The sequence below is a fragment of the Hyla sarda genome, chromosome 2 (assembly GCF_029499605.1).
Source record: "Hyla sarda isolate aHylSar1 chromosome 2, aHylSar1.hap1, whole genome shotgun sequence".
Taxonomy (NCBI): domain Eukaryota; kingdom Metazoa; phylum Chordata; class Amphibia; order Anura; family Hylidae; genus Hyla; species Hyla sarda.
Window position 1 is genome coordinate 262,068,878 of NC_079190.1, and position 16,077 is coordinate 262,084,954.

Here is a 16,077-nt window from a genome sequence, read left to right on the forward strand (position 1 = left end):
GTAGTTAGCATACCACTGTGGTAACACACTGGTGGTGGATGGTCGGTGACGTGTTTGTGATGTCATGAGGCACAGGACATGAGCGATCATGCCTGTCTGCCTTAGAGGAGCACGGCGCTGCTGTTGAAAGCAGTACTCCTCCAAGGCAGAAAGACATGATCGCTCAGAAGCGCCATTACTGCACACTGTCTAGTGGCGTCTCCAGTTTTTACATTTTGGAGACACACTGGGGTCGAGGACAAAAGTAGCCTATCATACACACGCACATCTATCATACATATGCACATCTATAATACACACATGATTCATATAAACACATCTATCATATACACACATATTCATACACACTTATCTATGATACATAAACACATTATAGATACACACATCATACATACATACACATCTAACACACATACACACATCATACATACACATAAATCTATCATACACAAATAAATAAATATACACACATCATACAAAATCATACACACACATATACAATACATATCCCCAACCTAAACCCTCTCCTTACCCCCAGGAGATAATTGCTGGAGATCGGGTTGGCTGAGGCTGCATTGCTTCTGCGCCAGAGTCATGTCAGCCTGGGCTCCTTGGCCTCTTCAGCCCTGCGGGGCCGCACATGAAAGAAGTAAAAAAAAAAGTGCTGGCAGCGATCGCCCGGGCTCCTGAGCAGTGCAACACATATAACGGCGGGGGAGGGATCCGCCACTGGCCAGTGGTGCGCAAGCAGCATTCCTCCACTAAGTATGATGAGGACGTGAGGGGGGTTTACTATTAGTGGAGTGCCTGCCGCGCTCCTCCGAGCATGGTGACTTATGCCAGGGGGAGAAGTGTCAGTGTGTGCTGCATCACGATTGAGGTGCTCTGTATGCCGCGCTCATACAACGTGAGTAGTGCCCGCGTGGGGGGTGATAGAGGGCCGCTATCAGAGCTGTGCTGGCTGATCGTTTGCCCCTAGACCAGCAGCGGCAGCTAGCTGCTTTAGTGTGGGGCTAAAGGGCTAGCTGCTTTGTGTTCCCAGGAATGACAGGGCCCAGGGCAGCTGCCCCATTTGCCCCGTGTTAAAGATGGCCCTGTCATAAATATACATCTATCTCATATCTATCTATCCTTTTCCATTTTATATTTACTCATTAAATCTTAATTTTGCTGCCATGTTTCCTGTTTCAACTATTGTAGATATCTTTATCAACCTGCAAAAGTCAACAATGGTTTAGTATATAATTCATACAATATGTTTTATTATTTAACAGATGATGAAATTTGCATGGGACAGCTATAGGAGATATGCTTGGGGAGAGAATGAGCTACGTCCAGTAACTAAAGATGGACATTTTGGAAGCCTATTTGGTAAGTTTCTTGACAAAAAACACTAAAATCTAACCTTTTGAGTGCCATTTTGACTAAATCCAAGTACCAATTTCCTAAACATATTAATATATTTTATACCAGCCATCAGCATAACATCATAACAAGTACATGAATGCCAGAAAATAGAGGTGTTCTGATACATACATAACATTGACCTAGGAGAGTCAAACTCTGAATATTCCATGTTCAGTTCAATGAGTATAAATGATAGTATTGGATGTTATTTGATGTATTTATTTCACCTACTTTACATGTTCACCCAAACATGATTGCATTGGCTCCGATATAAATAGTTGTGCCACTCTCTAAGTGTTCCAACAAGGTTTTAGGCTAAGTTCATACTAGCAGCATTGCTTCCATTTAAATCGAAGCCAGGAAGTGACAGGCAATGGATCCAAGCAGTGACCATTGAGCTTATTGACTTATATTGGGGTCTGTCAAGGTTCTATCAAGGTGTCAGACATTTTGGTGGCGCAAAATAGAACTGCATAGTGTTTTATGAATATACCATATACAAGTGTGTGTGTGGGTGAACAGGATGACCTTTTTCCTTTAAGTGTCATTGCCAAGCATGCCCCCTCCCCTCCCGGGCATGCTTGGCAATGACACTTAAAGGAAAAAGGTCATCCTGTTCACCCACACTAAACCCAATACACTGTGTTATAGTCCAGGTGAACAGGAGACTGATGCAGGGTCTCTGACTAAGATACGTACTTGCAGCCCGGAGCAGTGTCCCTCTGAAGGTCCACTTCTTTCTTCATTGAATTGTGCACAGGAGGTGGGCTCACCTGGTGAATTTGAATATTCCTGGGAACTGGTCACGTGAGCGCTTGCGCCTACCGAGAGCTCATGCTTGTTTGACCTTTTTAGCAGCTACCTTTCTTTGTTTGTTAGTGGCTCTGTCTAGTTTTAGTTTTGTCTTCAGCAAGTAAAATCCATGATCCAACAGGTTGAAGTCAGATGACTGATCATTTGCCATAAGAAACTTTTGGGTTACTTTTAGCTCATTATCCATCAATACATCATCCTGTTACAGCTAGCCACAGTCATGTTATCAATATATACCAGTGACACAGTTCCATTGACAACCATAAATGCCAGTGCATTAATACTGCTTCTATGATGTTTCACAGAAGATGTGGTATACGTCAGATGAGCCCCATGATCCCAAGTATTTTGTTTCTGAACTGAGTAGTTTTTTTTAGATGTGTCTACCACAGTGTTGGATGTGCTTTCTGTTTTTGAGTATTACTAACGGTTTGCCTGTAGAGATAAAACCTCCTTGACAGTGTTCTTGCATGGTATAGTGATGTCCCAGTACAGGACATGGTCCTGCACTACACTTAGGCCTTGTCAGGTTGAGTCCCTCAGTGTCCTGGGGCTCTCCTGCAGTGTCTCCCCTGCTGTTACTATACTGTCATTTATTGTAATAGATTTGTAGTCAGTGTATTAATGTATAGTTAGTATAAAGGACCTGTAAGAGGTCATCTAAAGGACCTGTGAGATGTCACATGTTATGTTTATGTTTTCACATGTTACCCAGAGGGCACCAGTTTTAAGGCTGAGTTCACACTACGTTTTTGCCATACTGTTTTCAATCCGTTTTTCTAAAGAAAACCGTATGGCAAAAAAACGGATGGAACAGTATGGAAAAAAGTAAACCGTATGCATTTTTAAACAGTATACTGTTTTTAAAAGTGCATACAGTTCCATCAGTTTTTAAAGAAAAAAACCCATACGTTTTTGAAAATTTTGTCCATTTTTAATAGGAGGGGTCTTGGGTGGGGACTTTAGGATTCAAATGCGCATGTGCAAAGTAAAAACGTATACATTTTTCCCGTATGGAACCGTATACATGTGCGTTTCCCATTGACGTCCATGTCAAAAAAACGTATGCAGTTGCAGTACGGCTTTTAAACCGGAGACAAAATTGTGGTCAACCACGGTTTTGACTCCGGTTTAAAAACCGTACTGCAACCGCATACGTTTTTTTTAACATGGACGTCAATGAGAAACGCACATGTATACGGTTCCATACGGGAAAAACGTATATGTTTTTACTTTGCACATGCGCATTTGAATCCTAAAGTCCCCACCCAAGACCCCTCCCATTAAAAATGGACAAAATTTTCAAAAATGTATGTTTTTTTTTCTATAAAAACGGACGGAACTGTATGCACTTTTAAAAACAGTATACTGTTTAAAAACGCATTCAGTTTTTACTTTTTTCCATACTGTTCCATCCGTTTTTTTGCCATACGGTTTTCTTTAGAAAAACGGATTGAACACAGTATGGCAAAAACGTAGTGTGAACCCAGCCTAACACATGACCCACAGCTTGACCAATGGGCTCTGGTTCAGCCCCCCTGTATATAAGGGTGTGGCCATTACAATTCTCCCTCTTCTCTCTTCCACCACTTTACTGAGACCCGCAAACACCAGAGATCTCAGTGCTAGTGTCCAGCAACCTGGAAAGCCTCAAATCTACAGTCATTCCAGTAAGTCAAGTCTATGTCTGCTGTCACTACTATCTACAGTCCAGTAAAGTCTAAAGTTAATTATCAAGAGACTATTACAAGTACAACTAATCCCAGCAAGCTGCAAGGCCCTTCTGTGTTCCTGGCCACTTCTCTGGGATTCTGGCCAAGCTGTGAAAATAATAACACATGTCTTAACTCAGTAAATCCTCCATTAAACCATAACTTGGTTGTGGACTCTCCTTTCACTGCCTAGCCATTGGAATAGCAGAGATACCATTCTTGTTGTTCTTGTACCCAAAAACCACTCTGGTTTCAGAAACATTTGGGGTTAACAACACCATGCCCCTGGGGTTAATACCATCTTGCCCCCTCCACGGGTCCTGCCATCACCGTGTGTCACTACAATATCAAGAGGCTCATCACATTTGATGTGTATTTTGCTTAAAGGAGTACTCCGATGCACCACCAAAAAAAACAAAAACATGCCACAATGTAGCCCATTAATTTACCTTTTCAATGACCCCTCAATCATCTTAAATGGCCCAGCCGTTCTCCTCTTATGGCCGCCCGAAGTTTCTGCTAAAAACTACATCTCCCAGCATGCCCGCTCCTGACATCCGGCCAGCTCCTGCCTAAAGGGAGGATTGCGCATGCGCAGAACGTAAGCGCTGATTGGAAGGCAGCGCAGAGATAGGCGTTTGCAGAGCTGAGCCTATCGCAGCTCAGCTCTGCGAAAATATGAATATATTACTGAGATGGGGAGTGGCCGACTTGGGACTGGGAGGCCTGCAGAGCCCGCAGTGACTCATGGGAGCGATGAGTCACCGGGCTAAGATGGCGGCGGTGCCTAAGAAGCAGCGGTCGAGCGTCATGGATTGAAGAAAAAGGAGCCAGCGGAGAAGAAATGCGGGAGAAGACCAGGAAAAGAGCCATATGGATAAGGTAAGTAATTTACAATGTCATATAACTTTGTTTTAGGCTTAGTTTGCCCTTAAAAAAACGAGCATCGGAGTACTCCTTTAAGAACGGTTTGTGACCTTTGTTACACCTTAAAGGGGTACTCCACTGGAAAACATTCTTTTTTAAATCAACTGGTGCCAGAAAGTTAAACAGATTTGTAAATTACTTCCAGTATTTATCAGCTGCTGTTTATTCCAAAAGTTCTTGTCTTTTTGAATTTCCTTTCTATCTGAACACAGTGCTCTCTGCTGACACCTCTGTCCATGTCAGGAACTGTCCAGAGCAGGATAGGTTTGCTATGGGGATTTGCTCCTACTCTGGACAGTTCCTAAAATGGACAGAGGTGTCAGCAGAGTAGGAGCACTGTGGTCAGACAGAGCAGCAAACCTCTCCTGCTCTGGACAGTTCCTGACATGGACAGAGGTGTCAGCAGAGAGCACTGTGGTCAGACAGAAAGGAAATTCAAAAAGAAAAGAACTTCCTCTGTAGTATACAGCAGCTGATAAATACTGGAAGGATTAAGATTTTTAAATAGAAGTAATTTACAAACCTGTTTAACTTTCTGACACCAGTTGATTTAAAAAAATGTTTTTCCAGGGGAGTACCCTTTAGGTGAAGCTCATAACAGGTTGGGTGGCTCTCTTTAAACTATGATTCCATTGTGGTAGGGTTTGTTTTCTCAAGGTAGAACTTTTAGCACATGTACTTACTTTACCGCATTCGTATACATTCTTGCTTTAGTAGCTATTTATTAAGTGTATACCAGCACTGCATGTTTTTCTAACATTTTATTGGTTATATGTGTCACACATATCACCTAGTCCGTAATAATAATAATAATAATAATAATAATAAACCTACAGTCCACACAAGGGTCTAGGAGGAAACAAAAGCCCCTTGTGTTATGTTACTCAGGGTCATAATTTATGTTAGACATATTGTGAATATATATGTTTTTGGTAAACACATCACCTTTTCTTAGGTCTTTCTATTTTCTGTACTATTGTTTACCATGTGAAAACACATCGGCAGAATTTATTTAAATATTATTGGTATGTTGGAGAAATTAAAAATTACATTTATTTTATAGCACTAAAACTTCATATATAATACACTTGAAATTAGGCACATACAGTTTTGATTGGCATCTCTGAACATATTGGATTTGTTTATAGCAGTTTTGTGCTAATAGTGTTGGTCTTGGAGTTATAGACAATATGTTTTGCAATATGTTTGTTCTGTTTATTTCCCTATTTATTTGAAACACCTTCAGCTAATTTCATACAGTATATGTCATTTTCTGTAAGCACATTTTCAAATGTCATACATCATGGTAAAGTAGTATCTTGTTTTAAGGAAAAGAATCTTTGGAGGATAACATCTACGTGTCATGAATTCACATACAGCTCTAAAATGTGCTTAACATTTATTATGTATGTAAAACTGCCTACACTAAGCTGACAAGTCTCAAGATGCAGCCATGAGCAAGACTTTACTTTTAGGCAATAGCTACATAGCAACTAGGTTGCATGAAATAAAGATCACAATGCCATATTGTGATATGTAGCTGGAAGCAGGTTGCGGGACACCCTGGTGGGGGTGATCCCAAAATTCCGACTTGCGGGATCGGCGCTAGGGTTTTGAAGAAGTTTTCGCAGGCAGTTTACTGTGGAAAAACCTTTCATTTACCAGAGTAGAGACAAATTGGTTTACACAGATAGCTGGGTTGGCAGGGCAACGCGTTTTTAGAGGGAATTCCTCTCTTGATCAGGGACATGACGAAGAGTGGAATCTCCTCTCGAAATGCGTTGTCCTGCCAACCCAGCTATCTGTGTAAACCAATTTGCCTCTGTATGATATATACGCTGGTAAATAAAAAGTTTTTCACAGTAAACTGCCTGCGAAAACTTCTTCAACACCCCGGTGAAGTGTCGATCCCACAAGTTGGAATTTTGGGTGTCCCGCAACCTGCCTCCAGCTACGTTCCTGACCGCTGCCAGCGGTACCGACAATCGGCGGCTCCTGGACCGTGTCACAACCTATCTGAAGCGCTACTCAGAATTGTGCCTGGCATTTGCACAGCATAATAAGGGGAGCAGTATTTCTGCTCTTTTACACACCTTTACCATCCAAAACTTGCTACTCTATCAGAGCGCCGTATTCTCTGTCTCCTTTTCACCCTCATATTCCATATTGTGATATGTAATATAACAATGTGATATGGCTTTTACAGAAAATCCATACCTGCTGGATTTTTGGTTACAGGTTGCAAGTCTCAGATGACTTTGACTTCATAGACCATAATGTACGTTGTGTGTGACTGTGTCTTGCTCTAACCTGTCTATGATTTAGTTGGCTTTAACAAACAAAATAGTTGCATACAGACAAATTTAACTCATTTTTTGGTGGCCCTAATTGTCTGAGACTCCATGTCATGCAACTGAGTTGCCACATAGCCCTATCCTGAAAGTATATACACACTTAAGTGACAAGAAGAATTTTTTTATTTAAGTACCATATTTAAGTACATGGTAACATTATTCTCTAATGGCTGGATAATGTATTACTCTGTCATACTGCAAAAATGATTAAGGAACAAACATGGCAAAGAGTTCAAGGTATTGACTTGGCAATCAGATTTCCCAGATTTGAATCCAGTTGCGCATCTTTGTGATGTGTTGGAAAAACAAGACCAATCAGGGAGGCCCCCTGTCAAGTCACTTAAAGATCTATTGCTAATGTCCTGGTGCCAAGTACCATAGGACACCTTTAGGGGTTTTGTCAGGCCTCGTGCAAGGATTTTTGCCACCCCAGATGAAAGCTATTTTTGCCACTCCTTGACACCGCCTATTGGCTCCACCCTTTGACACGCTCCACCTTACTACTCTGGTGACACACTGTAACAAACCTCCTTCTCATGTAATCACTTTACTACTGGGGTGGCAGGGTTTAGCTGGATGGGCCATTGCTTCGGATTCTGGCTAACTTTATTGATGCAGGCAGAGCGGCACCCCCATCAAGAGTGCGCTCTAGGCAGCTGCCTATTTTGCCTATAGGCAGAGCCAGCCCTGGGTTTTGTGGAGTCCAAGGGGAAGCTTTAGGGGAAGAGGGGTTCAGTTGCCCATAGCAAACAATCAGATTGCTTCTTTCATTTTTAAAAAGCAAATAACCAAAGTAGGGAAAGGATGCACTCACCCGATAGATTTGCTTGAAGGAATATATATTCCCAGACAGCATGCCAACGTACAGCGGGTAGAAACAGAGGAGCAGCCTCACAGTTGTGAGGCTGCTCCTCTGTTTCTACCCGCTGTACGTTTGCATCCTGTCTGTGAATACAGTAATTATTCCTTCAAGCAAATAAATAGGGTGAGTGCATCCTTTCACTACTTCGGTTATTTGTTATTTGATTCTACTTCATTGGGAGTGCACCCACGTTTGATATCCACTGAGAGCAGCTTGTGTCTACTAATCGAGTGATCTTTTGGTATTGGCAGCAGTGCCGGACTCTTCTATTTCTATATCATTTTTAAAAAGGCCTCTGAAAAATTAAAGAAGCAATCTAATTGGTTGCTAGGGGCAACTGCAGCACTTTTCCTCTACACAGGCTTTAATATATCCCCCCCCCCCCCATGGCTTGATGGATAAGAGCTGCTTTAGTTGCCAAAGGGAAACAAAAACAATATTAGACAGTTGGTATTAACGTTCAACTCAAAAATATATAATTGGGAATAATTGCTTCCCATTTTAAAGTATGTTGTATGATGTTGTTCAATATTGTATTATTCTATGCTGTTCTTTAGTACTTGCATCTCCACTGGATGAACTCCGTACATCACAAAAATACTTGTGACTTCAATAGTGGTTGATGGAAGAGCAGAGCTCCTAGTCAAACTTAACCCCTTAAGGACCAGGGGATTTTCCACTTTTGTTTTTTCCTCCTTACCTTAAAAAAATCATAACTCAATTTTACACCTAAAAATCCATATGATGGCTAATTTTTTGCGCCACCAATTCTACTTTGTAATGACATCAGTCATTTTAACCAAAAAATCTTCGGCGAAACAGAAAAAAAAATCATTGTGAGACAAAATTGAAAAAAAACAAAACGCCATTTTGTAACTTTTGGGGGCTTCTGTTTCTACACCGTACAATTTTCAGTAAAAATGACACCTTCTCTTTATTCGGTAGGTCCATACGATTAAAATGATACCCTACTTGTATAGGTTTGATTTTGTCGTACTTCTGAAAAAAATCATAACTATATGCAGGAAAATGTATACGTTTAAAATTGTCATCTTCTGACCCCTATAACTTTTTTTATTTTTCCGAGCCGTGATCTGAATTTTTTAGCGATCCCATTTTTGTATTGATTGGACTTTTTGATCGCTTTTTATTCATTATTTCATGATATAAAAAGTGACCAAAAATACGCTATCTTGGACTTTGGAATTTTTGGACGTGGCGATACCACATATGTTTATTTTGATTTACACAGTCTTTTTTTGTTATTAATGGGAAAAGGGGGGTGATTCAAACTTTTATTGAGAAGGGGTTAAATGATCTTTATTCACTTTTTTTTTGCAAGGTTATAGCTCCCATGGGGGCTATAACACTGCACACACTGATCTTTTACATTGTTCAATGGTTTTTCGTAGGAAACCATTGATCAATGATTCCGCCGCTTGACTGCTCATGCCTGGATCTCAGGCACTGAGTAGTCATTCGGTGATCGAACACCAGGAGGCAAGGTAAGGGACTGTCCTGCTGTGCCTAAGCTGTTCGGGATGCCGCGATTTCGCCGCGGCGATTCCGAACAGCCCCCTGCAACGTTTTAATTTTACTTTAGACGCGGCGTTCAACTTTGAACGCCGCGTCTAAAGGGTTAACAGCGCTCGGCACCGCGTGCTATTAACCACGGGTCCCGGCCATTGTTAGAGGCCGGGCCCGACCCACTATGACGCCTTAGCCCTGCGTTATAGAACGGGAGAGAATTCTGGACATACCGGGATGTTCTTGGTCCTTAACTCCTTAAGGACACATGACGTACTGGAACGTCATGTGTCCGCTCACGATCTATAACGCAGGACCACGGCGTGGACCCGTGGCTAATAGCGCGCGGCATTGATCGCGGTGCCGCACACTATTAACCCTTTAGACGCAGCGTTCAAAGTTGAACGCCGCGTCTAAAGTGAAAGTGAAAGTATGCCGGTTAGCTCAGTGGGCTGTTCAGGATAGCTGTGGCGAAATCGCGGCATCCCAAACAGCTTACAGGACAGCAGGAGGGTCCCTACCTGCCTCCTTTCTGTCTGATCGCCGAATGACTGCTCAGTGCCTGAGATCCAGGCATGAGCAGTCAAACGGCAGAATCATCGATCACTGGTTTCTTATGAGAAACCAGTGATCAATGTAAAAGATCAGTGTGTGCAGTGTTATAGGTCCCTATGGGAGCTATAACACTGCAAAAAAAAGTGAATAAAGATCATTTAACCCCTTCCCTATTAAAAGTTTGAATCACCCCCCTTTTTCCATAAAAAAAAACACACAGTGTAAATAAAAATAAACATATATGGTATCGCCGCATGCGGAAATGTCCGAATTATAAAAATATATCATTAATTAAACCGCACGGTCAATGGCGTACGCGTAAAAAAAATCCAAAGTCCAAAATAGTGCATTTTTGGTCACTTTTTATATCATGAAAAAATGAATAAAAAGCGATCAATAAGTCCTATCAATGCAAAAATGGTACCGCTAAAAATTTCAGATCACGGCGCAAAAAATTTGCCCTCATACTGCCCCATATGCACAAAAATAAAAAAGTTATAGGGGTCAGAAGATGACAATTTTAAACGTATTAATTTTCCTGCATGCTGTTATGATTTTTTCCAGAAGTATGACAAAATCAAACCTATATAAGTAGGGTATCATTTTAATCATATGGACCTACAGAATAAAGATAAGGTGTCATTTTGTCTCACAATGATTTTTTTTTCCGTTTCGCCGTAGATTTACGGGCAAAATGACTGATGTCATTACAAAGTAGAATTGGTGGCGCAAAAAATAAGCCATCATATGGATTTTTAGGTGCAAAATTGAAAGAGTTATGATTTTTTAAAGGCAAGGAGGAAAAAGCGAAAATGCAAAAACGAAAAAACCCTCGGTCCTTAAGGGGTTAAGAGGTTAAAGAGGTAGTCCGGTGGAAAACATTTTTTTTTTTGTAAATCAACTGGTGCCAGAAAGTTAAAACAGATTTGTAAATTACTTCTATAAAAAAAATCTTTACCCTTTCAGTACTTTTTAGCATCTGTATGCTACAGAGGAAATTCTTTTCTTTTTGAATTTCTTTTTTGTCTTGTACACAGTGCTCTCTGCTGACACCTAATGCCCCTATCGGGAGCAGGAGGAAATCCCCATAGCAAACCTATGCTGCTCTGGACAGTTCCTGACTGGGACAGAGGTGTCAGCAGAGAGCACTGTGGACAAGACAAAAAATGTATTCAAAAAGAAAATAATTTCCTCTGTAGCATACAGCTGCTAAAAAGTACTGGAAGGATAAAGATTTTTTTTAATAGAAGTAAATTACTAATCTGTTTAACTTTCTGGCACCAGTTCATTTAAAAAAAAAAAGGTTTTCCACTGGAGTATCCCTTTAAGCTTGAATGTAGGTTTGCATAATTCAAATGGCATTTAGACCAGGTTCATACAGTACAGTTTTAATGTTTTTTGATTGTGGGATCAAAGTGTCTTTAAAGGGGTTGTCCAGCCAAAACTAGAGGATAGAAGATAAGTAGCTGATCGCGGGGGGTCCGACCACTCGGACCCCCACCATCTCCAGAATGTGTGTGTGAGGAACATGTGAGGTAGATGGCATGTACTCCATTAATTTCTATGGGAGCAGCAGAGATGCCCAAGTCCTGTACACGGGTCTCTTTGGTGCTCCTATAAAAATGAATGGAGCGCATGCTGTCTACCGCACACGCTCTTCACAGAAAACCGGGGTCCCATTACTGAGATTATGGGGGTCCCAGCGGTCAGACCCTCGGCGATCAGCTACTTAACCCCTATCCTGTGGCTGGACAATTCCTTTAATATAACTAAAGAATTGATATTTATGTGGTGACCACGGTGGTATGGCGGTACCATGGGGTGTAGCGGTGTAGGTAGAGGGACCAGGTGGTATTAACCCCTGGGGCAAGATTTTGTTAACCCCAAGTGTTCCCGCCATGTGGTTGCATGGTGTAAGGTACCGCCGACAACCAACCCAAAATGGCATATAGTAAATGAGAGTCCAAAGCAGGGTTTTGATGCAACTGTCCTGGCTGTGGCAATAGTACCCATTGATATGTTGATCAAAGTATACAAACCTGCAATCCTCTTTTTTTTTAATCATATAATTTTTATTGAAGCTTTTAAAACAAAAATAAAGTAACAAACATACAAACAACCCACCAGCCACCCATCCCAACCAGCCACCCACACCTCCCCCACCCCGACAATACCCTTCCCCCAAACATACAATCCGTCTCAACCCCACAAAAGTAAATTACCAGGCTGTTAAACAGCAGAGAATAAGGTAATCAAAGCACAGGACTAAGGAAAGTGGATGTGCAGGACATGGCCTCCCAGAAGTAGGCCACAGTGAAACGGGGAACAAATTGAAGAATGTCAAGCACCACAGCAGAAGTCATCCAACACAGAGACCAAACAAGGAACGCTCACACAGACTAACCTTACCCTATTCACAGCATCCCTACCCACACACTGTCAGTGAGTACAGAGACCAACATCTATGTTTCATTTCCAGGAGGGTTAAATTTCCGTACCCACGGACCCCAGATACCATCAAACTTCCTTTCTACCTTTCATTTAATGTAGATCCCCTTTTCTAGTCTAACTATAAACTTAACCCGGGCGATCAAATCCACCACATCTGGAGGTGTAGGCCTAATCCAGTACTGCGCAATCAGTTTCCAGACCTGATATAGAACACGTAGTACGCCAGTCTCCACCAAAGAGGGTTCCTGTCCACAATCGATAAGACCTAGCAGACACACCTTAGGAAGCCGAGATAGTGTCACTCCATACACCGTCTGGATAAGAATAAGCACTTATTCCAAGAAGTATCTAAAAGGGGGCAATCCCAGATCATATGCACCAGATGTGCCTCCAACCTACCACACAGTGGACATGCAGAATCAAACTTTACCGCAATCCTATGGAAGAACACTGGAGTTGTATACACTCTATGCAGGAGAAAGAGCTGGGACAACCTATTAGACGCTGACAAAGATAAATATGGAGTGAGCGCCAGCACAGTGGACCACTCCTCGTCAGTCATAACTCCTGTATCCCTCTCCCATTTACAACGAACAGTTAAGGGGATTTTTTCATGATGGAAGCTCAATAGTTCTTCATATATATACAACACGAATAGAGAAACATAGCCGCACATCCACCATTTGTATTTTGATCTACTTCCTTTGCAGCATAATTAAAAAACTAGCAGGTTGTTAGTATACATTTTGGTCAAAAAGTACAAGCCCACTCACCACATTAAGGCCACCTAGTCAGAGTGGGTCCCTAACCTGACACTGGCGTAGCGCTGGGCGGCGACGACTGCCACCGAGACACCATGCCCACAGGAGGAACAACCCAGTGGCCAGGCAGCCCCATTAATGCCCGACCAAGCCCCTGACTCTGGGCCATACCACCCCACAGACAAAGCATCACAGAAACAATGGCCACACCAGTGTGAAACCTACCATGTGCTCCCTGCCAGAGGGCTGGGAGAATGTTAGGAGGAAACCGTTATGCAGTCTCCTGCTAATTATAGTATACTAACAACCTGTTAGTTTTTTTTTAATTATGCTGAAAAGCAAGTAGATCAAAATACAATTGGTGGATGTGCGGCTATGTTTCTCTATTTGTGTTGTACATTTGTAGTTCTCCATATAGCCACGAGATGATCCCAGCTGACTCCCTTTTTGAGACCACCGAGTCCAAAACCTTATTAGAATGAATCACCAACGAGAGGGACCTACACTGCGTCTCGTAGACATGACGGAGCTGTAAATACCTATAAAAGGAAGAATGCGGCAAGGCACCAGGGCTTGGGAAGGGCTAAGCCCCCGAACACTTCCCCCTTTGAAGTGTGTCCAATCTAATTCTGGCAGAGCCCCCCCCCCCCCATACCAGCTGTCTTAAAAGACACTGAATGTGCTGAAAGTGGGCCTGCAATCCCTATTAAGGACCTTATTGTCTTTCAGAACTACTGCTGGATTGGGTTATAAATATAACATAAATCTGTTTTGTGTGAACCTAGCCTTAGCTGCATTTTTTTAAAACTTTTTTTTCTTTTTTTATACCACTAATGCTATATTAATACAGAGATTCTGAATGCTTCCTTGTAAATTATATGTAACTAGAAAGACACTTTGAAAGATCAGTGCCTCAATAGGTTTGGTGACCCCCACGCCCTTTCGTGTAAAAACGTTTTATCATATGGTAAGCACTCGCAGGGAATGCGCTGACTGTAATGGGCTTGAATGCTTTGTTTGGTCTTGCCTTGTAATCACCATAAATCATCATAAATGAATGAGATTACACTGCAGTTATCTCTTTCAAACAGGGGGATTAAAAGGAGCCACGATAGTGGATGCTCTGGACACTCTTTTCATAATGGATTTAGAGGAAGAGTTTGAAGACGCAGGAAAGTGGGTAGAGAATAGCCTAGACCTGAATGTGGTAAGAATAATTTTTATCAAATTACAATGTACGTTACAAATACTGAACATCCTAGGCTATGTGCTTGCAACTCTATATTTGATACCATTCTACTTAAAGGGGAACAAAAAAAATCCTCTACTTACCTCTGGCAGTTCCCCCTGTGCTTCCAGTATCGCTGCCCCAGCCTCCACTGTGATCCTCTTACTGGTGCCGGGGATGATGAGTTAGACTGCCTCTCAGCTCATTGCTAGCCACAGTGGTGTTTAATCTTGGTCAGTGTGACGCACTGAGCCCCAGCACCAGTCTTCTTCCTGGAGCTGGGGCCTAAGATGTCACACTGCTGCTTAGCGAATCACTGGTCAAGGTGGGACATTGCTATGGCCAGAGATTAGCTCAGCTGCAGTCTGACACATCTTCCAGGAAAAGATTACACTGGAGGCCAGGATAGGGATAGCAGCTGGAGGTAAGTAGAGTTTTTTTTAATTTTTTATGCTGGCAGCCTGGGCATAATTTAAAAAAAAAGGTTAAAATCTGAGTACCCCATAAACTCATGCTGTACACTTCCCCAGCTTAACTGCCCACCAGAATTTTTTTTATGGAAGTTAAAAACTGAGCAGAGCAGGCCTTTGAAAATGTACATACAACCTACTCTTGAAAACCACAGGATGACACGCTGGAAGTGCATTTTCCACTTGATATAGCTTGTTAAGTTTGTGCGGCTTTCGTGAAATGTAATTTATACCTTACTCAGACTTCGATTCCCCGATTTAATGAATTGTGCTGTTGACTAACCTGCAAACTGAAAAAGTGGTTCCCTCTGGATACAATTACTCTGATCAACTTTTATGATTACACAGTGCTTTGACAATGATAGATGATGATGTATGACAGATTTCTAGCTACATAAAGCATGAACGCATCTCTCCTTCAAATTGCATTATATATCCTTTTCTCATTAGAATGGAGAGGCTTCACTGTTTGAAGTTAACATCCGTTACATAGGAGGCTTACTCTCTGCTTACTACCTTTCAGGAAAAGAGGTATGATGTTTTATGTATTTTTCTGTAATGCATACTGACAATGTGAAACACAGACCAGCAGAATTACCTTGCATGTATTTATGTAGTATAACTTTTACTCAGCAACTTACTATGCACTTACATAGGTCTAGTGTATTTTAGAGAAAATTGCATAGAAAGTTAAATACTCTGAAGTTGTTATATAACATTACAAAAATTAACTCCAGAAACATCACCATTCTTGACCATGGAATATGGCCGGTTTTGCAGTTGCTGAAGTATACACAGCCCATGAACATGTAAAAAAAAGTTCTTGGAAGGAACCTACATGAGCACAGATAAAACATATAGATATATTTTCCTAGTCAGATCTTCAATCATAAACCTTGTGTGTTGGTAACAGCGCTTACCATTGATCATTGAGAAGCGCTTGGAACCCAATTAAAATCAGCAACAGGCTACTTACCTACCATGTGCCATGTATAATACTGGGGTCTTCT

The 16,077-nt window shown here is 41.7% G+C and overlaps 1 protein-coding gene across 4 annotated transcripts in view; it reads left to right on the top strand.

The window, feature by feature from the left end:
• Positions 1-16,077, top strand: part of LOC130356054 (mannosyl-oligosaccharide 1,2-alpha-mannosidase IA-like) — a 257,376-nt gene that overhangs the window by 102,919 nt on the left and 138,380 nt on the right. For all 4 annotated transcript variants that reach the window (XM_056557082.1, XM_056557081.1, XM_056557083.1 and 1 more), the window contains 3 exons: positions 1,275-1,371; positions 14,461-14,576; positions 15,518-15,598. In XM_056557082.1, coding sequence (XP_056413057.1) covers positions 1,275-1,371; positions 14,461-14,576; positions 15,518-15,598 — 294 coding nt within the window. The remainder of the gene's footprint in view (positions 1-1,274; positions 1,372-14,460; positions 14,577-15,517; positions 15,599-16,077) is intronic.